The sequence below is a fragment of the Myotis myotis genome, unplaced genomic scaffold, assembly GCF_014108235.1.
Source record: "Myotis myotis isolate mMyoMyo1 unplaced genomic scaffold, mMyoMyo1.p scaffold_m19_p_15, whole genome shotgun sequence".
Taxonomy (NCBI): domain Eukaryota; kingdom Metazoa; phylum Chordata; class Mammalia; order Chiroptera; family Vespertilionidae; genus Myotis; species Myotis myotis.
In genome coordinates, this window is record NW_023416319.1 from 16,377,009 (window position 1) to 16,400,956 (window position 23,948).

General features: G+C 51.7%; 2 protein-coding genes across 19 annotated transcripts in view; both read right to left on the reverse strand.

Annotated features, from left to right (window-relative positions):
* Positions 1 to 643: 643 nt before the first annotated feature.
* On the reverse strand, positions 644 to 8,476 carry NFKB2 (nuclear factor kappa B subunit 2). 4 transcript variants are annotated; one of them, XM_036336171.1, is made up of 23 exons: positions 8,359 to 8,476; positions 7,032 to 7,124; positions 6,683 to 6,764; positions 6,311 to 6,351; positions 5,946 to 6,044; positions 5,715 to 5,866; positions 5,374 to 5,480; positions 5,127 to 5,285; positions 4,734 to 4,838; positions 4,520 to 4,605; positions 4,299 to 4,437; positions 3,950 to 4,075; positions 3,613 to 3,822; positions 3,391 to 3,532; positions 2,893 to 3,007; positions 2,589 to 2,802; positions 2,280 to 2,449; positions 2,076 to 2,178; positions 1,809 to 1,960; positions 1,610 to 1,679; positions 1,269 to 1,441; positions 1,020 to 1,131; positions 644 to 922 (listed from the first exon to the last, which is right to left on the reverse strand). In XM_036336171.1, exons 2-23 carry the CDS (start codon positions 7,050 to 7,052, stop codon positions 801 to 803), a joined length of 2,700 nt encoding a protein of 899 aa, XP_036192064.1. In that variant the 5' UTR covers positions 7,053 to 7,124; positions 8,359 to 8,476; the 3' UTR covers positions 644 to 800. The 4 variants fall into 4 exon arrangements, with proteins under 4 accessions (XP_036192064.1, XP_036192063.1, XP_036192065.1 ...); XM_036336170.1 differs by lacking the exon at positions 8,359 to 8,476 and having other exon boundaries at positions 7,032 to 7,346; XM_036336172.1 differs by lacking the exons at positions 3,950 to 4,075; positions 8,359 to 8,476 and having other exon boundaries at positions 7,032 to 7,347.
* A 5,131-nt stretch (positions 8,477 to 13,607) lies between these two features.
* Positions 13,608 to 23,948, reverse strand: part of GBF1 (golgi brefeldin A resistant guanine nucleotide exchange factor 1) — a 126,072-nt gene continuing 115,731 nt past the window's right edge. For 10 of the 15 annotated variants that reach the window (XM_036336179.1, XM_036336180.1, XM_036336181.1 and 7 more), the window contains 15 exons: positions 23,780 to 23,903; positions 23,535 to 23,606; positions 23,308 to 23,402; positions 22,896 to 23,049; positions 19,234 to 19,459; positions 18,570 to 18,730; positions 18,189 to 18,441; positions 17,874 to 18,079; positions 16,660 to 16,810; positions 16,423 to 16,553; positions 15,901 to 16,002; positions 15,514 to 15,627; positions 15,186 to 15,366; positions 14,921 to 15,049; positions 13,608 to 14,438 (listed from right to left, as the gene is read on the reverse strand). In XM_036336179.1, the coding sequence (XP_036192072.1) occupies positions 14,158 to 14,438; positions 14,921 to 15,049; positions 15,186 to 15,366; positions 15,514 to 15,627; positions 15,901 to 16,002; positions 16,423 to 16,553; positions 16,660 to 16,810; positions 17,874 to 18,079; positions 18,189 to 18,441; positions 18,570 to 18,730; positions 19,234 to 19,459; positions 22,896 to 23,049; positions 23,308 to 23,402; positions 23,535 to 23,606; positions 23,780 to 23,903 (2,380 nt within the window). In that variant the 3' untranslated portion in view covers positions 13,608 to 14,157. Of the gene's footprint in view, positions 14,439 to 14,920; positions 15,050 to 15,185; positions 15,367 to 15,513; positions 15,628 to 15,900; positions 16,003 to 16,422; positions 16,554 to 16,659; positions 16,811 to 17,873; positions 18,080 to 18,188; positions 18,442 to 18,569; positions 18,731 to 19,233; positions 19,460 to 22,895; positions 23,050 to 23,307; positions 23,403 to 23,534; positions 23,607 to 23,779; positions 23,904 to 23,948 lie in introns of those variants that run through there. The other 5 variants (XM_036336187.1, XM_036336186.1, XM_036336176.1 and 2 more) reach the window with 3 other exon arrangements.

Consider the following 23,948-nt stretch of genomic DNA (forward strand, 5'->3'; position numbering starts at 1 on the left):
GTTGGGGGTGAGAGTGGGGGGGGGGTGCCCCCTGGGCACCTGCATGACATGGCCCTGCCTGAGCCCGGGCCGGCCTCGGGCAAACCCCGAGGGCCCCTCGGCCCAGGGCCCTACCGCGCCGGACGCGGTGTCCGGGGCAGCGCAGGGCTAGGGCATGGGCCTCAGGAGCCCAGGCTTAGAGCCCCTCTGAGAGGCCCCCCCATTTTGTGATAATGTTTTGCACTTTTTCGTACTGGGGGCTAGGGCGGGAGGGGCCAGGGCCCTGGACTTTTGATGCTTTTTTTGAGGGGGGGGGGAGGCCTGCAAAGGTTCTGCTTTCTGCTGAGACCACCCCTGACACCAGCAACCCTCCTCCATCCTGGGGCCTGGCTCAGACAGAGGCCAGGAGTTGGGGACGAGCTGGTTTTCCTTCCTTCCTGAGGGCTCATCTTCTCTCTTTCCAGAGGTGGAGGAAGGGTGTCCATGCCCAGGCCCCTATGCACAGGCTGGGGACAGCATGGCCTTGCTTTCCCTCCTTCAGTGGGCCCTGCCCTTTATACAGCCTCCACCCCCATTAAAACTGCTCTGGACTTGCTGGCTGGACCTCCTTTTCTCTCCAGTGCCCAGCTTTGGGCCAGGGTAGGACATGTCACTCAAGGGTGGCTATAACTTAGGGACGGGGCCAGGCTCCCTCCCTTTCCCATGAGAATCCTTTATTTACCCCAACTGAGGGGTGGGCATGGGGTGTTAAATAAGGACTAGAATAGGTGGGGATGCTGTACAGAGGGGCCCAGGAAGGGGGCAGGCAAATGGACAGCAGTTCAGTGCACCTGAGGCTGCGGGTGCCCGTGGCAGAGCCCTCCTGGTGGCTCAGGGGATGGGCCTAGCTGCTCGGCCTCCTGCTCCACTGATTGGCTTCCGTATGCACTGTCCTCTTTCACTTCTGCAGGGGAAGTAGACATAAAGAGGGGAGAGGGGAGTTAAGGCCTTAGCTTCCCACCCTCCAGGCCCAGATGATCTTCCAGGTCTGACCCTTTTACCTGTGCTGGGCAATTTGTCTTGGGCCTCGGGACCCCTTAGCAGTCTCACTCCCTCGTCTAGGCCCATGTCAGACAGAGCTTGCAGGAGGCCTGTTAAGTCCCCACCAGCCAGCTGGAGAGAAGGAAGAGGTATGAGAACCTCAGTTACAGTTAGGATGTGGGCTCAGGAGCCCTGGGGCCAAGGAAGCACCTGGGATCTGAGGCTGGGGAAAGGAAGCAGGCATGGAGCAGGGGACAGGCCTGACTGACCTTGTAACTGCGAAGGAGGCTGCCACTGGGCGAGGCTGTCTTTCGATACGTGTCCACCAGACTGCGCAGCCCCAGCCGTTCTGCCAGCTCTGCCCAGCTGCCCTGAGCCCCTGGCCCATCTAGCAGATGCTCCAAGTTCTGCAGGACTGTATCCTCGAGTGGCAGCTCTGGCCCTGAGGGGGACAGACACACAAATGTGTCAGTTACCTCCAGAGATGGGCACAGATACCACTCTTCTCCCATGGCAATCGGATAGACAAGGCAGACCCCTTCAGAGATCTACAGGAGAAGGACCTCTATGAGCAGGGGGCTAGGGCTAGGAATGAGTGAAGAGATCTCACCTGCGGGGCTGGGCGGGGTCAGGGGCAGTGCCATGGTGTCCTGAGCAGCATTTAGCAGCAAGGTCTTCACCTGGAGAGACAGCCTCGACCTTCACTACTCCCATCCCAGGCGTTGAGCCCAGGTACCAGATACTTTGAACCCCATCCCTAAGCCCAGACACCTTTTTCCCAGGTACTTCTCGTCCCAGGCTGGCCTCACCTTGGTGCTGCGAGTGAGGTCAATAGGTGTGTGGCCACGGAAGCTGCTTTGGGTGTCCCTCTCAGGCTCCTCAGAATCTGAGTCACTACCAGAGGTGGGAGGTGAAGGCAGTGGGCACAGAGGCTCCTCGTTCTCTGCATGGATGTCAGCACCTAGGAGAGGGAGGTGCAATGGGAACCCACATTCAGGATTGCGAAGTGGGGAGCGTGGGAGGCACCCCTTTTTCTCCTCCCAATCCTGTTCATATGCCCTGAGGGTGAGACTGACCAGCCTTTAGAAGGAGGCGGGTGAGTGTTGGGGATCCCAGTCCAGCTGCCAGGTGTAGGGGTGTGTTTCCCGCAAAAGTGCGTGCATTCACATTGGCATGGAGCTGTGGAGTGCAAGGGCGTGGTTGATTACAGCACCAATGACTGGCTTTCCCTCTCCCTACATCTTCACCATCCTTGGTCCCTCCATGGCCCTCATTCCTACCTTGGTGACGAGGTGGGTGACCAACCCCAGCTCCTCCATCTCTGTGGCCAGGTGAAGAGCTGTTCGGCCCCCCTGCCGCTCTGCAGCCTCCACTTCAGCCCCGTTGTCCACCAGTAGATCCAGGCACTCGGGGCTTCGGGCATGGACTGCCAGGTGTACTGGGTACAGCCCTAGGGACATAGGACACTCAGCCTGGAGCTGTGGCTCCGACAAGCTGATCTCTACACCTTATGCCCACTCTAGGCACTCATCAGTTACCCTCCCTGACCCCTACCCTTGCCCCTGGTCCAGAGGAGGTGAAGGACTCACCCTCGAAGTCTGGCATGTGCAACAGTTGGGGCACGGCGGGAACCCCGCTCCGCAGCAGCGCACCCAGCAGGTCAGGGGCACTGGCACCTGCCCTCAGTGCCAGGTGCACCGCCGAGTCTCCGTGCCGATCAAGCAGTGTCGGGTCTGCGCCCACCTGCAGCAGGAAGCTCACCACGTTGGTCTGCCCGGTGATCACCGCCAGGTGCAAGGGTGTCTGGGGACACAGGCAGAGTGAGCCAGGCCCGCCCCTGGCCTAGACCCCCTTGCTTTCCAACTCAGCCTCCCATCAGTAGGTGCCCCTCACCTGGTGCAGGTGGTTGGTGATGTTGACCACACCGAGGTGCCGAGCATGATAGAGGACATGGGCTATCTGCTCGATGACACCGGTCTGCCCGTGGATAATGGCTAGGTGCAGCGGCCTGGGGGTTGGGGATCGAGACTTCGGTTTAGCAAGCCCAGGCAGTTGGAGCATCCTCTACCCTCAAAACCCCACAGCCTCCACAGCCTGCCTTGCTGGGGCCTGTGGAGCCCAGATGTCTCTAAGGGCAATGCAGCACCTGAGCTGAATCCTTCCTGAGCACCGTTTGAGGTAGATAAATACCTTTAACAGTTGACAAAACTGAAGTACAGTATAGAGAGATTAAGTATCTTGAACAGAACTAGTACACAGCGAGCCCGACTTGCAAGCGGGTCTGTTCAACTCCAGAGCACCCCACGACCTTCCACGGGACGCCGAATCCCGATCCCCGACCCTGGAGCCCATCTCCTCACCGCGCCCGCCCCCCGCCCCGCCCCAACCTACGTGTCTCCGTTCTCGTCTTGCGCGGTCAGCAGGTGGCGCTGTCCCGCCAGCAGCGCGCGCGCGTCGGCGGTGACGCCGTAGTCCAGCAGGGCTTGGGCGCTGCGCTGCGCCAGGCTGAACAGGCGCTCGTTGTACTCCCGGGCTGAGGGCGACAGAGGGCGTGGGCGCGGGCTAGGTCCCCCACCCCCAGCGCTCCGACCCCCCGAATTCCGGGGGCTATACCTCGCTGCAGCAGCTCCTGAGCTTGCGGTTTGCGGTGGGGGTTCTCGGGGGGCGCGCTGCGTTCTGCTGCTCCCTCCCGAGCATCCCCGCTAGGTGCCGCATCGGCCATCTGCGCCCCGCCCCCGCCTCCCGGGTAGCAGCCCATTGGGGCTGCACCGGACTGGTAGGGACTGTAGGCCAAGGAGGAAGAGAAAAAGCCGAGGCTGCCACCTGTGAATACAAGCAGTCTGTGGAGAGGAGGCACCAGCCTGAACGCTCCCAGATTACCTCCCACACAACTTCTCTCCCCTTTACCCCTCGCCCCTCCACCGCCCTTCATGCCACCAGCACCCCTCACCTCCTCCGGCTCCTCCATAACCCCCTGCCGAGCCCCCAGAGCCTCCACCCATGTGGGAGCCACCCCCAAAAGGCTGGGAGAAGGTGGGCAAGGCTTTCCTCCGCTTCCGCTGCACCTCCTCCTTGTCTGCAGAGGGAAATGTGGTGTTAGAACCCCAACTCATGGGCCACTCAAGAGCCTCGTCCCAAGGTTGGTAATGACCCTTCCCGCCAAAGCCCTCTTAGGACCACCTCTTTCTGGGGCCTTCCCCACTCCTAACTTGACTCACGGGCACCCTGATCTAGTTCTTGGGACTTTCCAGCCCAGTCCCAGCCCTCCAGCCCCCTTGGGATCTCCAGCCCTGCTTCACCTTCCACCAGAGGGTAATAGGTGAACTGTTTGGAGTCAGAGACATCTCCCCCACGCTTGCGTTTCAGTTGCAGGAACACAGTTACCGGTCGCTCAATCTTCATCTTGTGATAGGGAGGCGTCCGGAACACAATGGCATACTGGGCCAAAGGAAGACAGACAGTGGCATTGAGGCCTTGGCCTAGATGGGCCCCCACCCCTGGCCAGGGGTCCCTAGGGTACCTGTTTATGAACATCTGTGGGAGAGAAGTCCCCAAAGGCCTGCCATCCATTCTCATCATCTTCATAGAACCGGACCTCAATGTCATCTACAGGGAAGACTGAAGCTTGGCCACAGCTCCTACTGGAACCTTCAGGGCCATTTTTCCTGAAGTTGCCCTTGCCCCCAATCTTGACACCCAGCATCCTTAGTTCCCAGCATGGGCTCCAGCCTCACCTTTCTGCACCTTGTCACAAAGCAGATAAACCTCATCTCCACCCCGCACGGAGCCAGCTGTCTTGTCCATTCGAGAAATCTTCAGATTTGAGGCCCCAGGAGACTCTATGGGGGTGGGATATCAATTACTTGAGATGATGTAAAAGTTATGGCCCCATTTGTGGAGCCAAGTGCTTTGCATCATTATCTGCACAACCCCAAGAGGAACCACTAGTATCTGCATTTACCCAAGACAGAAACCATACTCAGAGGGGGAATGACTTGCTCAAGATCATTTAGTCATACATGGCAGGGCCAAGTTCAAACCCAGGCCTGTCTGACTCCACAGCTTGAGGATGCCTCATGGCTCTCTCTGACACCAGGTCTTGCACCCCAGGTAGTCAAGATACTCACTACTGTCGTGGATGGGCTGGGAGATGACAGGCTTTAGGGGCAGTGAGAAGGAGCCATCGCTGGCTCGCAGGAAGGCGGAGAAGCGCAGTCGCACAATGCTCAGATCCATCACCTTCTTCAGCTCCTTGGCCTCCTGCTCCAGCTCCCGCCGCTCGGCCTCTGCACAGTGGGCACAATGTGACCTCTGGACTCCTCCCCTTTCTCTCCTCCTTTCATGACCACCTCCCAGGACTCCCGCCCACCATACCCGTAAGGCCCTGGGGCCTGGAGCGGAGTCTCTGCCTTTGAAGTTTTTGTATCATAATCTCCATCATGTTCTTCTTGGTCACATGCAGGACACCCAGGTTGTTAAATCTGAGTCAGGGAAGGAGAGTCAGAGGTATTGCAGGTAGTTCTTTCCTCCTGAGCCACCCACCCCACTGCCAGGGCTCAGCCTAGCCTTACTTCCTCTAGGGAGCTTTTCTGGTTTTTACTTGTGACCTTGGGTTCTGGGGCCAACCTAAGTCTCTCCCTAGAGATGGGCTGGGGCCTAGGACGGGCAGGTAATGAGGGGCATGCCAGTAGGGGCCAGGGGTAGGGGACACCTACTGGGCAGTCATGTCCTTGGGCCCCACAGACACAGCGCAGACCCCCAGTTCTGAGCACTGCTTGCCCACCAGGCTGTGGGCATGGGCACGAGGCGGGTCACTGTGTGTAACCAGGTCCACCTCGATCTTGGCTGGTCCCTCGTAGTTACAGATCTGTGAGGGTTGAGGGCTGTCAGCAATACCCCTGGATACGCTGTCCACTAGCCCACCCTCAAGCACCATCCTTGCTCACCTTGACAGTGGGATAAGTCTTCCGGCCCTTTTCACTGGAGGCACCTGGCAGCCCTCCATGGGAGGGGCCTTCACAGCCATATCGAAATCGGAAGCCTCGCTGAAGGTCCCAGGATAGAGTGACATTGTGACCAGGGAGGACCCCTGCCCCCCCCAGAGCCAGACATACTACCTGCCAGCAGTGACCATAATGACTGGTAGTGTCTGCCTGAATCACAACCACACCACTGTGATCAGCAGCAGCCAACCATCCCAACCCTAAGTGGCTTTTGTGGTCAGTGACCCTCCCCAAGACCACCCAGCTACAACTACCCCATTTGCCCCCAAAGCTGAAGCCATCCCCTACCATCCCTTCCATTCACTTACCTGCTTAGGCTGTTCCACGATCACCAGGTAGGGGCCATCAGCTGGGGACAGAGGGGCCTTGCTGATCCAGGATCTCTGAGCTCATCCCCAAGGCAGAAGGCGCTCCTCCCTCCCCTTCCCTCCCTCTAAGACAGAGGTTCTCAACCTGTGGGTCGCGACCCCTTTGGTGGTCGAACAACCCTTTCACCGGGGTCGCCTAAGACCATCCTGCATATCAGATATTTACATTACGATTCATAACAGTAGAAACATTACAGTTATGAAGTAGCAACGAAAATAATGTTATGGTTGGGTCACAACATGAGGAACTGTATTTAAAGGGCCAGAAGGTTGAGAACTACTGCTAAGACAAGGGGAGGTTAAAAGACTTACCTGTCTCTGGGGCAGGCTCCTTGGGCTCCATAATGGAAGGGTTGAACTTGAAATCATCATATTCAATGATGCCATCCAGACCCTGGTTTGAAGACAGACTGGGGTGGCAGCTGATCCTGAGCCACCCCCAGGGCCCTCCACCTCCCAGCTCTCTAAACCCTCAGTAATCACTCCCTCTCCTTCTCATGTCCATAAAAGAGCTCCCATTGGAAGCAGTTTGCAGACAGGCTAACAGGCAGGCTGAAATAATCTGAGGCATTACAGGTGTAAGGGAGCAGAAGGAACACAGGCCGACCGATAGACAAACTGGGGCAGCCGGCCGGCTTTGGGGCCGGGCGGAGTGACTCACTGGGTCGTAGCAGCTCTCCATGTCTCTGGGCTAGGCCCGGTTCTGTCTGGTGGCTCCGGCCGGATTCTGTTTCCCAGAGTTTCAGGCGCCCGCCTTAGGTTAGGAGGAGTGGCGGGGGGAGTGAGAGACAGATCGGGACCCGAGTGCGGGGAGAGGGGGTCCCAGATTAGGGGGAGGGTCGGATCTCCTCCAGCCACCCGTCCGGGTGTGGCGGGGGAGATCCGGTGGAGGGCGAATCGGGAGCTGGGCTGGGCTAGGCCGGGTAAGGGGCAGGAAAGTTAGAACAGCTTAGGAAAGTCCCGAAAATACCAGGGGGAGGCGGGGCCGGAGGGGGCGGGACTGGAAATGACGCACTGACCACGCCCCCGATGCGGGAGGGGTGCCCGATCGGCACCGGCCTTTGGATGCCTGCAGCCTCTGCAGGGAGAGGGGCAACCAGACCCAGGGAAGCCCCCGTGGGGCTAGGCTCCCCTCCTCTCTCCAGGGCAGGTGCCGGGGACTACTGGGTCTTTCAAGACCTGGAGAGGCTCCTAGACGGGGGAGGAGGCCCGCCTCCCGCCCCCTTCGCCTCCCCCACGCTGGAGCAACCTTGGGATTTTCTACCCAAAGGGAGGCCACGGCTGATTCACCCGGGGGCTTTTGGGGGGACATTCCTGCTGTAGGAAGGCCTCCTCCCCGAAGGCCTGTAGGCGGGGGCTCTTCCCAGTGGGGGGCTCCGGGGTTCTGCCCCAGGAACCGGTCTCTTGGGGTGTGGGGGGAGGGAGGAAAGCTGTCTCCTCTTTGGGATGGGCCCTCTCCCCGAAACATCTCGGCAGCGGTTAATTCCCACGCCGCACTTGTTATGGGTGCTCATGCCCCCGCTCCAGTCCCATGGCCCTGTGTGAGGTGTGTGTCTCCATCACAGGTATACAAGTGTTATTTCAGCCCATGTGCTGGCGTGCGTGCAACAGGTGAGCGACCTTAAACTTCTCAGGGTGGATACATGTCTGAGCTTGTCTTGGTATGTAAGGGCACCGGTGGACATATCTTTGAGTTTGTGCGTGAAGGGTATGGGTCCAGGCACCTGAGAACGGGTGAGTATGTTTGCATGTGTACGTGTGTGCGAAGCTGCGCACACGGACGATGCTGTGCACTCGCCGGCATAGGTACGGGTCCGCGTGTCTTTGTACAAGGATGCCGATGTGTGTATCCGGGTGTCTGGTTCGTGTGCGTGCTCTGCGTGTGTGTGCAAATGCCGCTTTCCAGTCCTGGATCTCCATCAGTCACGGGCCCTCCTCCCGCCCTTCCCGTGTCTCGGCCCCCCAGGGATCTGAACCCGGCCACTCACCGCGGCGGCGGCTTCGGTTCCCGCTCCTCTCCCGGCCCGACCCACCTCGGACCTGTCGCGACACCTCTCCAGTCCCAGGGCTCCAGCGGGGAAAGCCCCTTTTCCGCCCCCGGGAGGGGGGAATTCCCGTGACGTTTCCGTGCGTCACGCCCTATGCCCTTTTTCATTGGCTAAAAGTTTAACTCCGATGCCTACAGCCAATCAGGAGCGACTCTAGCGTGCCCCTTACCGGGGAAATACTCGCGCCGCGCGGGGAGAGGGGAGTGGGGATGGTGGTCAGCTAGGCGCTGTCTCTAGCCGCGGCAGGGGGTGGGGGTGGGGCTGGCGGGAGGCGGGGGGAGGTGGGTGTGTGTGTGGCGGGCGTGGTGGCGGGGTAGGGGATATCAGCCAGAGGCAGGATTCGGGGAACTAGCGCCATCCCCCGGCCAAGGGTCCCGACTCCGGTCTCCTCACTCACGCAGGCCTGCCTCAAACAGCTGGCAGCGCTGTACTCGGCTTTTGCTGTGCCTAACGCTTGGCTGGGGAACCCCAGGGGGAAGCTGACGGGCCCCAACCCTCTGGTCCCCCGCCCAGAGAGGGGCCCCGCTGCCGGGAAGAGTTAGGGGAAGGAAGTTGATCTTGCAGTCGGTTCTAGGGCGCCATCTGGCGGCCTCTCTGGAATTGCAAGGAGATCCGTAACCATCCTCTCCGATTCTAACTCCTCCCCTGGAAGAGACTCTCCGGACCTAAAACGTGTTCTATAAATGGCAGGTTCACAGCGGGCCAGACTTTCAGACATGACTGAACTCAGGAGCGCCGCGCCTGGAAACGCTTTGCTTATCCGTCCCAGAGACTTGGGTATTAGAATTAAAAAGGTATCCACAATCTTAATAGTTCAAACTTCCTCCGATGCAGGAAATTGCCTTTTATATAGTCCCCAACGTCCGCTTGTACACTTCTAGTGGCAACAAGGTCAGTGCAGGAGTTCACAAAGTGCAACTCCAAGGCTGGACACCTCTGCTTGGTAGAGACTCTCTTTAGGAATGCCATGAGTACCTCCATTCCTGGAGTCATCCTACCGTGGGCTCAGAGAATACAGGCTGTTTTTTCAGATCTTTTCTGCAACTTTCCCCTAACCTTTTTTTAAAAAATAGATTTCAGAGAGGAAGGGAGAGGGAGAGACAGAAACATCAAGGATGACAGAGAGATCAGCTGCCTCCCGCACACCCCCACTGGGAATCAAGCCCACAACCCAGGCATATGCCCTTGACCGGAATCAAACCCGCCACCCTTCAGTCCGCAGGCAGACGCTCTATCCACTGAGCCAAGCCAGCCAGGGCTCCCCTAACCTTCTTAATAATGGAATTACAGGTATGCATTAGTTCTGCATAAAGGAAGACTATTATGGCTCTTGATTTGGGCTATTTCCTGTTACTTCCTCTTCCTCTTCACCTTGCCCACAAGTGGAATGTGCCAGGTACTATATTAAGGTACTTTACTATAAGTTCTTGTTCGTCCTTCCAACATCCTTAGGAGATAAATATTACCTTACTTTACTGATGAAGAAATTAAGTCTCAGAGAGGCGAAGTAACACAGCTAGAAAGGACAGAGCAAGAATTCAAAGCCAGTCTGTTAACTGTAGGATAAAGCTCTTTCCCCACAAATTCATACAATACATAGGGTGCAGAAAATAGTATAATGAACCCCCATGTTCCCATTAGTCAACTCCAACAATTCACAATGTTGGCCTGGAAATTTTAACTGACTCAAGGTTTATTGTCAGTTGCTATAGCCTCATCTAGCTGGGCTTAAGAAACTTCTTCATGCCGGAGCCGGTTTGGCTCAGTGGATGGAGCATCGGCCTGCGGACTGGGGGGTCCCGGGTTCGGTTCCGGTCGGGGGCATGTACCTGGGTTGCGGGCACATCTCCAGTGGGAGATGTGCGGGAGGCGGCTGGTCGATGTTTCTCTCTCATTGATGTTTCTGACTCTCTATCTCTCCCCCTTCCTCTCTGTAAAAAATCAATAAAATATATTAAAAAAAAAAAAAAGAAACTTCTTCATTGTTTGTTCCATTAATTTCCAACCTAATGGTTATTTCTGTTTTTGTTTCTAAAGTGACTTTAAAAATATATATTTCCATTGATTTCAGAGAGGAAGAGATAGATAAAAACATCAATGATGGCCCTATCTGGTTTGGCTCAGTGGATAGAGCATCGGCATGCGGACTCAAGGGTCCCGGGTTCGATGCCGGCCAGGGGCATGTACCTTGCTTGCGGGCACATACCCAGTAGGGAGTGTGCAGGAGGCAGCTGATCAATGTTTCTCTCTCATCGATGTTTCTGACTCTCTATCCCTCTCCCTTCCTCTCTGTAAAATATCAATAAAATATATATTTTTTAAAAAAGATAAAAAATAAAATATATTTAAAAAACTGTAAACAAACAAAAATCAAAAACAAAAAACCCCCATCAATGATGAGAGAGAATAATTGATCGGCTGCCTCCTACATGCCCCACACTGGAGATAGAGCCCACAACCCAGGCATGTGCCTTAACTGGGAATCGAATCGTCATCTCCTGGTTCACAGGTCAATACTCAACCACTGAACCATGCTGGCCGGGCTATCTCTGTTTTTGTCTGCAGCCCTAGGACCTGGCCCAAAGCAGAGGCACCATAAACTCATTCTATTCATTCACCAATAAATAGTGAGGACATACTTTAGAAAACAATGTCCTTGTTTGAAGATAAAAATCAAATGGAGAAATGTCAGTTGGTGGGTGATAAGTGCTATGGAGAAAAAGTAGGTAAGGGGGCAAAGAGTGATAAAAGTTTTATATGTGGCAGGCGGGGAAGGCTTCTCTAATAACATTTGAAAAGTGACTTGAAAAAAGTGGACTGAGTTATATGGATATCTGGGGGAAGAACATTCCAGGTGCAGGGATTAGCAGTGTACAGGTCTGATATGAATGTGTTTGGCATATCTGAAGCATAGTAAGAAAATTAGGTAGGTGGGATAAAGAACTTTTTATTTATTCTGAATGAGATGGAAAGCCAGGTTTTAAGCAATGGAGTGAAAATGGGTTTTAAAAAGATCCATTTGGTTTCAACGTGGAGAGAATAGAGATCATGGAACTAGAAAACAGGAGGGTGACCAGTGGTGGCTGAGGAATTGGATGTAGAATATGAGAAAAGGGGTCAGTTTGGCATAAGAACCTGGAAGAATGGAGCTGTCCTTTAGTGATGGGGCAGACTGGGGGAGGAGCAGATTTGTGGGTACTGGGGGTAATCAAGAGTTTTTCCTTTTAAGTTTGTTATGTTTGAAAGCCAGTGAGGCATGCAAGTGGAAATGAAAGGGGTAGTTGGACATAGTGTAATGGATGGTATTTAAAGTCTTGAAAGTGAACAACATTATCCAGTGACTGAGTATAGAGAAAGGACTTGAGAAGCTCTGGGGCATTCTACTAGTAATGTTCAGAGGCTGGAGATGAGGAGTCAACAAAGGAAATTAAAAAGGCATGGCCAATGAGGTAGGGGAGAACCAAGAAAATAGTGTCTCAGAAGCTTGAGTGAAGAATATTTCAAGGAGGGGGTGTTCACTTGAACTAAAGTTCCTTCTCTGCAACTGAGGCCCAGGGCTGAGGGGTTCTGCTTCTCAAGGCCATTCATCTCCCAAAGCAGTGAGCCTAAAGCAAAGGTAAATACCCAAGTGCTGGGATAGCCACATTTTCTGTTGTTTCTAGGATTTTTTGGTGTGTGTGTGTGCGCGCCCATTGGTATTAATTCTGTACAGTTAGGGGTACTGACACCCCCATAGTCAAAAATTCATGTATAACTTTTGACTCTCCCCCAAAACTCAAGCAAGCTTCTAAAGGCAGAGCTTTGGGTAGGGCTCAGATGGTAGAACAGAGACATCATAACTGTTACCAGGCCAAGAGCCTTAGTGTCTACCTGACTGTAGATCCTGGTTTTTCTGCACTCATACAGAAAAGTGCAGCCATACTCCTAATTTTCCCATGGGCAGCGTGGGAAACCAAGGATAGTCTGGACTACTTGGGGAAGAAGGAAGGGAAGAGGTAGAAACTAGTATAGGAGATTCAGGTCTCATGTTAGTATTTTTCCACATCAGGCTAATCCCATTTCCAAGGCACCCCCTTCTATACCCGAGGGAGGCACTTACAGAGGTTCAGACTCCCAGGAACATCTACGTGGTGGTGCTGAGCAAAGGGAAGCCCCAGATGCTAAATGATCACATAGCCAGCTGGGCCCAAATGAAGAGGGTGAGTGTCCCTAACTCTTTCTGAGGGGGTCAGCTGGTAGTTCAATAGGGTACCACTCCTAGAGGGGGAGGGACCATTATGGAGGAGGAAACCATGATGATGTAGATGCTTCACTTGGGAAAGCTTAATACATGGTATTCTGCATCCTGCCCATAGTACCTAAGCTTTGCAGGGGCTACACAGCCTGCCTCATTCACACTCCCACCTGTCTTACCCTGATGCAAAGGGAAGGAGGAGGGGTTCTCCAATCATGCTTCAGTGATTGGGATGGATGGAGGCTGTGGGGTGGAAGAAATGGTCCCTCCTCAATTTTGGAGCAAAATGAATGTCCCTGTGCCCACATACACATGATCACAGCTATGGGCAAGGTGGACCCCTCATATGCCCATAGGCTCCTTTTGCTCCTGGACCATGAGGCACATTAGAAGGAAAACTTCTGAATAACTACAGCTCAGCTCTGGTTTCCCTTTGACCTCAGTCTATGTTATCTCAGGTGTCTTCCTTGGAGCAGTTAGGGAAGAGGACAACTGCCCAAACCCCTGGCGCATCCCCGCTGGCAAAGGTGCACTGCTGTGCTGATGGTGGTCATCGGGCAGCGGAAAAGGAATCCTGACCTCAGTCCTGCCCTCTGGCTGGCTTTTGGCCTGTGGCCACATGGACCAGACTGTTGGTAGGTTCAGTGTCACTTCTGTTCATGCAAGGACTAAGCCAGCCGTGGGCAAACTACGGCCCGCGGGCCGGATCTGGCCTGTTTGAAATGAATAAAACTGGAAAAAAAAAGACCGTACCCTTTTATGTAATGATGTTTACTTTGAATTTATATTAGTTCACACAAACACTCCATCCATGCTTTTGTTCTGGCCCTCCGGTCCAGTTTAAGAACCCATTGTGGCCCTCGAGTCAAAAAGTTTGCCCACCCCTGGTCTAAGCCCTGGGTATTCTAAGAACATGGTGCCCACAAGTTCAAGAAGGAAACCAGAGGGAAAGGCATTAATGGTACTAAGACATTTATTACATCATAAAAAGTCCACTGTTGTCGTTTTTCCATATGTACATGTTCCTGTGGGCAGTCCCCCTGTCCAGCCCCATCTGCCCACCCTCAATGCCAATCAGCTCTCCAAACTCACCAACAAATTAATAAAAGAGGAAGAACTGAAGGAGGTGGCCCAGGCCTGATGGGAGTGGGGATGGGAGAGGGAAACAAAGTGCAGAGTGGTTAGCTTGGCTCTCAATGCCTAACCATGGGCAGGAGGGACACAAGGACAGGCACTGCAGGGCTGGCACAGTGATGCCTCCCCAGAGCTACCAGGCTGCAGGTGATACCTGAGTGTGCTCCCAGGTTGGACCCCCACGAATGGAGAGCAGAGGAGGAAGGTCCTGCAGCCTGATTGTGGGTCCCAGGAAGGGCTAGAAAAATTCTGTTTTTTAGGTCCCCATACAAGTAGCAGCGATAGCAGCTCGAGTTGGGCCTGAAGAGTGTGGCCCCTGGGACAGCTGGAAGGGGGACCAGGGACAGGTCCTGATCTCTGAGGGGCCTATTTTAGTTAACCTCAGAGGTGGGCATGGGGTCTGTGGGGCGAGGTGTGGCCAGGAGGGGCACTGGTGAGGTGGCTTCAATGAGAGCAGGGTTGAGGATGATGGGCAGAGTCATGGGTGGCACACCCACCTGCAGTGGGGAGGCCAAGGGCTGCAGGATCAGTGGGGGCTGAGCCAGGGGCAGAGGCCCATCTGGGGTAGGGCTCAGCCTGCTGGGGCTAGATGCCACTGGTGATCCAGGGGAGCTGCTGTTGCCAGGTCGGGGGCCCTCGGACTTCTCAAAGTCTATAGTGAGAGTCAAAGTCAAAGGTGGCTGCAGTCAAACTCCCTCATACCCATCTTTGCTCCTCCCCATTCCTGTGAGCAAAATGATCCCTCCCAGGCTAAATAGTTGGGAGTCTCCCCCTGAAACTCATTCCAATGCCCAGCTACCTTATCTCTGTCCTCTACCTCCTTTGCTATACTTCTAGTTAGGTTAATTTTGGTCTGGTCTTTATTAGAATCCCTGAAGGGCAACCTTTGCATATTCTCCAAGTCCCAGACCCAGCTTTCTCTTCCCAAGCCTGAAAATCTCAAGCAGCTAGCTCTATTATAGCTTATTTGATCCTGCCATTTCTGATAGGAGAGCAGGCAAACAGGATTCTCAGGGTCTCCCCTACCCCTGGCTCACAGCCCATGCTCAGCAGCAATCTCAAGCTACCCTGGGCCTGCTCTTAGGCCTCCTCTTGCCTGCTCAACACCCAGCAGGCTGGCCTAGAGGGACTCACCACAGGCTCCCAATTCAGAGGGCATCTCTGGGAGAAGTGGATGGCCAGGTGTTCTGGTGTCCCCAGCAGTAGGTGTCAGGTGGGCTGAAGGTAGAGGTTTTTGGGCATGAGGCTCCATAGGCATGGGGTCTGAGGTGGACAAAGAATCCAGATGGCAGCTCTTAGAATTTCATGCCCTGACTACCCACCAGTCTTCCCACCCACCTACAGCACAGACAACTACTGAGCTCCAGACTTTCTGATGAAGTTGGGCTGAGCCCCCTACCCTGGATGACAGTCTGCTTGAAGAGCTCATCTCGTAGGTGGGGCAGAAAACAGTCGATGCGCTCCCAGGTAATCTCCCAGAGGGCTGAGGGGCTGCCTCCTCGGGCATCTGCACTGTGGAAAATCTCCGCTGTGTCCATCACCAGAAGCATGTTCTTCAGAGACTCAGGGATGGCCTCTGACTACAGGTGGCAGTGGGACCATGAGAATAGAAAAGGGGGCATGGGAGAATATGGTAAGGAGGTAGCCACCAAGGGGGGAAACAGTAAGTCTTCCCGGCAGGTGGGAGAGGAAGCAGGCAGCAGGAGTCAGGCTGAGGTAGAACATACCAGTAAGTCACTGGAGCCTGCATGCATGTACTTGTCCATGAAGTCCAAGATGGTCAGCCAGAGGGCCGCAAAGGTAGAGAGTGACAGCAGTGGAGACAGGTGCTGCAGGAAGACCTATGGCCCGCCAGCCCCTTTCAGCGGAGAGTAGGGTAGGGGCCTTCTATACCCTTCTCCAAGGCTGGGAGGCAAGCCTGTCCTATCTTGCTTGGGAATCTTAGGTTAGAAATGCCTCTGAATTCCAGAAATGTCCCAGGTCCCTAAGTCCCACTGAGTCTCCATAGCTTGGGTCCTGAGCACCTACATTGCATCTCTAGATCCTACCAGAAGCCTTGGCTTCCCTCCTTGTGAAGAGGCAGGAGAGTGGGTGGGTGAGAGTGGGAGCAATACCTTAGAGAGCAGTGTGGAAGCCCTCATCCGGGTCTCTTCCATCCCACCCACATCTGCAGGGCTGATGTTCTCCAAGAGCTTGGTCAGTAGAGGAAACAGCACCTGGTAGGTAAACAGCCAACATCTCCTAGCAAGGTCAGTGGGCAGCCTTGTCCCAAGGAAGCCAGGGGCTGGGGTGGATGAGTATTGAGCAGAAGGGGAAGGTCTGATGCAGACTGAGGATTGACATTGGGCTCTTCAGGCTGCCTTGTTCTCCTTATCTTAAGGATTTGAACTTTACCTTAAGACTAGAGGGAAGTCTGCCTGGCTGGTGTGGCTCAGCGGCTGAGCATCAATCCAGGAACCAAGAGGTTGCCAGTTTGATTCCCAGTTAGGGCACATGCCCAGGGTGTGGGCTTGATCCCCAGGAGGAGTGTGTGTAGGAGGCAGCTGATCGATGTTTCTATCTTTCTATCCCTCTCCCCTTCTCTCTAAAAACCAATAAAAACATTAAACAAAAAAAAGATGAGAGGGAAGTCCTACCTTGTTAAAGCAGGACTCCCATTCCAGGGCATCTAGCTTTTGCAGATCATGTACCAGTAGTGCTCGTTGCAGATAAGTCAGTGCCTGCATCCGCACCTGGCGCCGGGCATCACAGCATAGGCAGGCAATGCCTGAGAGCGAGAACAGGCTCAGGATCCTTCAGGCATCCTGATCCTGGAACTTCCCAAGCTCCAAGTCCACCTCTGCCCCTGCCCAGCCTGCTCCCCCCAAGTTTACCCTGCAGTAAGGGGCACCAGCAGTGGGCCCAGAGGGTGCGCGAATCCGCTTCGATCTTCTGGCCACTTGTCTCCAGGTGGCGCTGCTCCTCTGCCCATGAGCTGTAGATAGAGGCTGCCCGAATGTGCAGGGTGTGCATCAGGTCTAGCAACTGGGATCACAGGAGGGGCAGGACATGAGTGGGGTTAGGTCTGGTCAAATCCCCCACCCACTACTGTCCCTGACTGAGTCCTCAAGGGATCCCCTAGTACCAGTCACACCATACTTCAACCCTCTCACTGCTCCCTTCTCGACTTTATGAGCTAGTTGTCCTGTCCTGGCCAGTGTTTCCCAAAGTTGAGTATTAGTCCTAGTAAAAAAGACTTGAGGAGGGGCGTGGACTAAGTATTTAATAACACTGAATTACACAGTGATATCTACACTTTCTTTTCAATTCTCTTTCACACCTGGTAATACATAAAACCTTATTATGTTATTTTATTTTTTTTATTTTTTTAATATATTTTATTGATTTTTTACAGAGAGGAAGGGAGAGAGATAGAGAGTTAGAAACATTGATGAGAGAGAATCATCGATCAGCTGCCTCCTGCACATCTCCTACTGGGGATATGCCCGCAACCCAGGTACATGCCCTTGACCGGAATCGAACCTGGGACCTCTCAGTCCGCAGGCCGACGCTCTATCCACTGAGCCAAACCGGTTTCGGCTTATTATGTTATTTTAAAAACAGAAAGCATACATCAGGTTTGGAGGCTTTGATGGGTAATAGTATCTGGCTAGATTTAATAATTTGTTTTAATCATTTTTCTAAGGCAATTAGTTTCCATTTAGTTAGTGATATAAATTCTGCTCATAAAATAAATTTTATATGCCTTGAATAGACAGAATAACTCTGGAAGGATAGACAAGAAACTGGTGGCAGTAGTTGCCTCTAGTGAAAACTTATTGCTAGGGACAGAAATGGAATGGGGCTTACTTTTATCTGTTTACCCTTTTGTACCATTTGAACTTTGTACCACGTGCATGTATTACCTATTCAAAAAATAAACCTTAGTTTAAATATTAAGCAAACAAGGACTTACAGGTGGGAACACTGTAGAGGTGGTGGCTGAGGACCTCGGCCCTTCCTTTCAGTCCTGCCTGTCCCTGGCCCCATCCACACTCCCAAAGTCAGGTGCAGGGAGAGAAGAGGAAGTAAAGGGTGCCATACTTACGTCCTGACTGACCTGTAAAGACACCGTATGGTAGCTGACAGGCACGCCTTCATCCTCATCGTCATCACTATGCCCTCCCCGAGTGGCATGTTGGCTAGAGGTTCGAGGCCGTCGAAGCACTGAGCCCTCCTTGGATTTCTTCTTGAAGCGGTTCCCTTTGCTGTCATATTTGTGACTCTTGCTACGTTTCTCTTGGGACTTGCACCCTGAGCAGAGTCAGATCCAGGTCACATTTCCACATCCATGGGCACATATCCCTGTCCCCCGTATATTCACATGGCTACTCCCCAACTGCCCCTTTGTCAGTTGACCCACCACCATTAAGACTGGCTTCGACAAAGATGCGGAGAGTCTTGACACAGAGCTCAAAGTTGTCAGGTGTGATGTGGGCAGCGTCACGCACGATGAAAGACAGTGATTCCACACACTTAAGCAGAGACTTAGTGTCATGAGGTCCGAGGTCCAGCCCCACTGTTAGACTGTACTGATTGACCAGGGGTGAAGGGCCTGGTCGGCTGGACCCAGTCCCAAGCCCTGGCTTCGAGTTATCGATGTCATCCTTCCCCACCTGTAAAGTACACAGAGGAGCTGGGAACCCAGGCTTGAACCAGATCTTCCCCTGGATGCCCTCTCAGAGGACTAGGAATCTTTCCCACAGGCCAAGGAGGGAAGTCTCATCTGCTGTCCAACACTTACCACTAACCAACCGCTGTTGACCACGTCAGCATCTGTGGCTGATCGGTGGATCTTGCCAGGCCTGCCATGGTCAGCGTAGACCTCTGAGTCAGAAGTGTATCCTCGGTCCAGACTCGTATCATTTTGATGGTAGGATGGGAGTTCACTGTCTGACTGGGCCCCTGAGCCGGCAGGGAGAAAGGCAGAGTCAAAGTGAGGATGGGGGACACTGGGTTGAGGGAATCATTTCAGCTCTCTGAAGAAAGACGCCGAAGCCTGGCTTCTCTTTCTTGGTCTGGTTTAGTTTCAGCCTGTCACCACAGGGCTAAAGGATGGTCTGGACAGCTTCTCTCTTGACCAAATAGGGCAGCAGGCTAATTTGGGTTCCTGATGGCATCTAGGAGCAGCTGTCAGGGGAGGGAGGTGGCAGTTTCTCACAGTTCTTGATAAACCAGTCCTCAGGACAGCAGTAAGCCTGGCTTCAGAGCCTTCTCTGCTGCCTACTTGCCTTCATGCTGTTTAACTTGAGGAGAGGCCAGCTGGTATAGGAAATTCTGGGAGCAGATGGCAGAAGCCATGAGTATTTAATCTGCTGAATATAATAACCTGTTTTGTTTTCCTGTATCAACCTCTGGGGCCATAATGGTTTATCTGCCAGTGTGGGTCTCTCTGGGAAAGGGCTTACCAGCATCAGGTGCATCGGCCCTGGTGGTGGCCTGCAGGGCAGCTGGTGGCTTCACGCCTGAGCCAATGCACTCCAGCAGCGTGAAGAGGGTGGCCCAGTCATCACCTGAGTGAATGTTGGCTGCGTTGGTCTTAAGGAGTTCATGGAGCCCAAAGGCTACCTGATGACTGACTCGGGACAGCACGCTGGGCTTCATTAGTAGCAAGATGCGCAGGGAGAGCAATACCTGGGTTGGGGTGGGAAGTGGGAAGTGGAACACAACTTCTTGGCTACTCTCCTTTCCCACCAGTCTTCTTAGGCCAGTAAGGACAGTTTGACTAGGACCCAACTTAGGATATAGCTGCTGGTCTTTCCTTTTTAAATTAAAATATTTACTGTGCCGAAACCGGTTTGGCTCAGTGGATAGAGCGTCGGCCTGCGGACTGAAGGGTCCCAGGTTCGATTCCGGTCAAGGGCATGTACCTGGGTTGCGGGCACATCCCCAGTAGGAGATGTGCAGGAGGCAGCTGATCGATGTTTCTCTCATCATCGATGTTTCTAACTCTCTATCTCTCTCCCTTCCTCTCTGTAAAAAAATCAATAAAATATATTTAAAAAAATATATTTACTGAGATAATTATAGGTTGATATGTATTATAGGTAAGAAATAATACAAAGAGATCCCTTACACACTTTGCCCAGTTTGCCCCAATGGCAATATTATGCAAAGCTATGGTATAATCATAACCAGAATACTGACATTGATATAATCCACTGATTTATTCAGATTTCCTCTGTTTTACTTCTACTCAAGTTGTGTGTATTAAATTCTACACAATTTAGTCACCTGTGTAGGTTTGTATCCACCACTAGTAAAGATGCTGAACAGTTCCAACACCACAGGATCCCTTATGTTACCCCTTATAGTCACACCTGCCTCTTTCCTGTGCTCATCCCTAACCTCTGGCAATCTGTCTACAACAGTGATGGCAAACCTTTTGAGCTCGGCGTGTCAGCATTTTGAAAAACCCTAACTTAACTCTGGTGCCGTGTCACATATGGAAATTTTTTGATATTTGCAACCATAGTAAAACAAAGACTTATATTTTTGATATTTATTTTATATATTTAAATGCCATTTAACAAAGAAAAAATCAACCAAAAAAATGAGTTTGCATGTCACCTCTGACACGCGTGTCATAGGTTTGCCATCACTGGTCTACAACTTTTAAAACTATGTCATCTCAAAAATTTATATAAATGGCCCGGCTGGTGTGGCTCAGTGGTTGACCCATGAACCAGGAGGTCACGGTTTGATTCCTGGTTAGGGCACATGCCCAGGTTGTGGGCTGGATCCCCAGTAGGGGGCATGCAGGAGGCAGCTGATCAATGATTCCCTCTCATCATTGATGTTTTTTTTTAAAATATATTTTATTGGTTTTTTACAGTGAAGAAGGGAGAGGGATAGAGAGTCAGAAACATTGATGAGAGAGATCGATCAGCTGCCTCCTGCACTCCCCCCAGTGGGGATGTGCCCGCAACCAAGACACATGCCCTTGACCAGAACTGAACCTGGGACCCTTCAGTCCGCAGGCCGACGCTCTATCCACTGAGCCAAACCGGTTTGGCATCATTGATGTTTTTATCTATCTCCCTTTCCCTTCCTCTCTCTGAAAAAAACCAAAAAAAACCAAATAACCAAAACAAACCCCACAGAAACTTTAAAAAAATAAAGATGTGCTTTTAAAAAATTTATATAAATGGAATTATATAGTTTATAACTTTATGGGATTGGCATTTTTCACTCAGCGTAATTCCAAGTTGTTGCATGTATCAATAGCTTGTTGCTTTTACTTGCTGAATAGTAAGTACTCCATGGTATGTATGAACTACAGTTTATTCACCTGTTGAAAATCACCTAAGCTGATTCCAATTTTGGCTATTACAATGAAAAATTCTATGAATGTTCATCTACAGATTTTTATAAGAAAGTAAATTTTCATTTTGGGGGGATAAATGCCCAAGAATGCAATTGCTGGATTGTGTGGTAATTGGACATTTAATTTTAGAAGAACCTGCCAACAGAGTAGCTATACCATTTCACATTCCCACCAGCAATGCATGAGTGACCCACATCCTTGCCAGCACTTGATATTTTTACTTTAGCCATTATGATATATGTATATGATATCTCATCGCAACTTTAATATGTGATTTGCAAACATATGTTCCTTGTTTTTTCATCCTTTTCACAGGGCTATCATAGACAACTTTTTAGTATTGATAAAATCTAATTTATCATTTTTTCCTTTTATGGGTTTTTCTTTTGGTGTTAAGACTAAGAACTCTTTGCCTAGCTCCTGAAGATATCCACTTATGTTTCTCCCTAAAGGTTTGATATTTTACATTTAAATCTTTGATCTATTTTGAGTTAATTTTTGTATAAGATATGAAGCTTCTCCACTATGGATTTCAATTGCTTTGGCAATTGAAAAAGTTATCCTTCCCCCATTGGTTTTTTTTTTTTTAATTGGTTTTGTACCTTTTCCAAAAAATTAGTTGAGCATCTTTGTGTGGGTCTATTTCTGAGTTCTCTCTTCTGTTCCATTGGTAGAGGGGTGTCTATCCCTCTGCCAATACCACACAGTTTTGATTACTATGGCAACACAGTAAGCCTTAATATTACTTTCTTCTTTCTCAAGAGATTTGGCTATTCTAAGGCCTGTGCTTTTCCATCTAAATTTTATTTATTTATTTAAATATACATTTATTGATTTCAGAGGAAGGGAGAGGGAGAGAGAGATAGAAACATCAATGATGAGAGAGAATCATTGATTGGCTGCCTCCTGCACGCCCCCTACTGGGGATCAAGCCCACAGCCTGGGCATGTGCCCTTGATTGTAATCAAACCGGGGACCCTTCAGTTCCCAGGCAGGCACTTTATCCACTGAGCCAAACCAGCTAGGGCTAAATTTTAGAATAAGTTTGTCTATGTCTACAAAAACTCCTGCTGGCATTTTCATAGGAGTTGCATTAAACTTATAGATCAATTTGGGGAGAATTGACATCGTTACTACGTAGAGTCTTCTAATCCATGAACATGATATGTTCCTTCATTTATTTAGGTCTTCTTGGATTTAATATTTTGTAATTTTCAGCATACAGATCCTATACATGTTTTATTAGGTATATATCTAAGTATTTCTTTTTTGGGGGAGCACTTGTAAATGGGTATTTTTTTTTAAGTTCCATATGTTCATTGTCAGTACTGTATATAGAAATGTGATTCATTTTGGGTGTTCATTTTATATCCTGGGACCTTGCTAAACTCACTTATTAGTTCTATGCTGCTTGTCTTTAATAGTTGGGCCAAGAGATCTCAGGAGGGTCCAAAGCATTAGAGGAAACCAGATATAGGGCTGGGACTGCCACAAAGCAGCAGCCATCTGCCCCTCAGAGCTGATTTATAGGAGTCAGCAGAGGCGCTGAATATCAGCTTCATACCTGAGGGTGTTCTAGACTTATCCCCACTGCCACCTGTTAGATTCCCCCAGCCCCAAGTTGGTCAGTGGGCTCATTCTATGGGGCACTAACTGTACTCTGTCTCAGACCATACCCACAACTAACATTGTGACTTTAGTCCCTTGTATACCTTCCTGCCTTCCCAGCTGTACTCTGCTTACCTGGCCGCTTATCTCTTCTCTCCGGAGTAGCCGAATGGCCAGGCGCAGTAGCCCCACCACTGCCCGATCCACAAGAAAGCAGAAATCCTGTGCCTGGACACATAGGTGATATAGATGGTCTCGAACAGTCTGCCACACACAGCCCACTCGGTCCCTTAGGAACATAAGAGATGGGGATAGTCTCAGCTAGAGAGGTCAGTAGGCAATAAGCCTCCCTTTCTGATTCAGGCTAGGCCTTTCAGGGCTCACTGGTATTATACGCTGAGCAGACAGGAATAACGGGCAAGCTTCTCCTCCACTGCCTATAGCTTCACGTGCTTCTTGCCCCTAGAGCCCACTCAGCAAGATGGCTCTAGGCTTCCATCCCTTTGGAATAAGCTCAATGTGAGGCCTGCCTAAAGAGGCCTTCTACCTGTTCTCTAGCACAATCCTCAACAGCATCTCCAGGCAGAAAGCAGCATCCTCCTCATCATATGTCTCTTCATCTGGTGTCACTGAGACGAGAGCCTAGAACAGAACAACAGCAGAAAAGTAGGCAGCCACTGCCCTGCCCTGACAGAAATTGACTTTACACCACTGCCCCTGTCTCCCCTCCCAGATTCAGCCAGCCCTTCCTTTTCTTTCCTCTTCATTCTGTACCTTCATGAGCTCCTGCAGTGACTCCAGCTGGAGAAACTTGCTTTCTGTGATCATCTTTTCTGGGTCACATTGCTACAGGGGGCACAAGAGAAAAGGAAGGTGTCAGTGACAAGGGGTAGAGGAAAGTGAACTTTCTTAAGAGCCAGAGAGAGAGCAGGAGTCAGTTCTGGTCACAAGCTCTCAATGATTCTATTCTTCAGTTCACAGTCCAGTGGGGAGGGGTCCAGGGGTAGGCAGGCAGTTACCTTGATACACTCTAAGGCCACTCTCTTAGCCTCCTGGTTCTCAGTGGATGGGCCCCGCACGCTAGACTGCTCAGTACCACTTAGTGTCAGCCAGCTCACAAAGCTCAGCACTGTCGACTCTCCTCTGTAGAAACAGTATAAACCCTGGTGAGCTCCAAAGTCACATTCT

Excerpts from the sequence above, each read along its gene's own strand:
- NFKB2 (XM_036336171.1), bottom strand. The coding sequence starts at position 7,052 with ATGGAGAGCTGCTACGACCCA. Across the intron at positions 6,045-6,310 it reads TCGTGGAACAGCCTAAGCAG|CGAGGCTTCCGATTTCGATA; the intron begins GTAAGTGAATGG and ends TGGGACCTTCAG. Across the intron at positions 3,533-3,612 it reads TCAGGAGCTGCTGCAGCGAG|CCCGGGAGTACAACGAGCGC; the intron begins GTATAGCCCCCG and ends TGTCGCCCTCAG.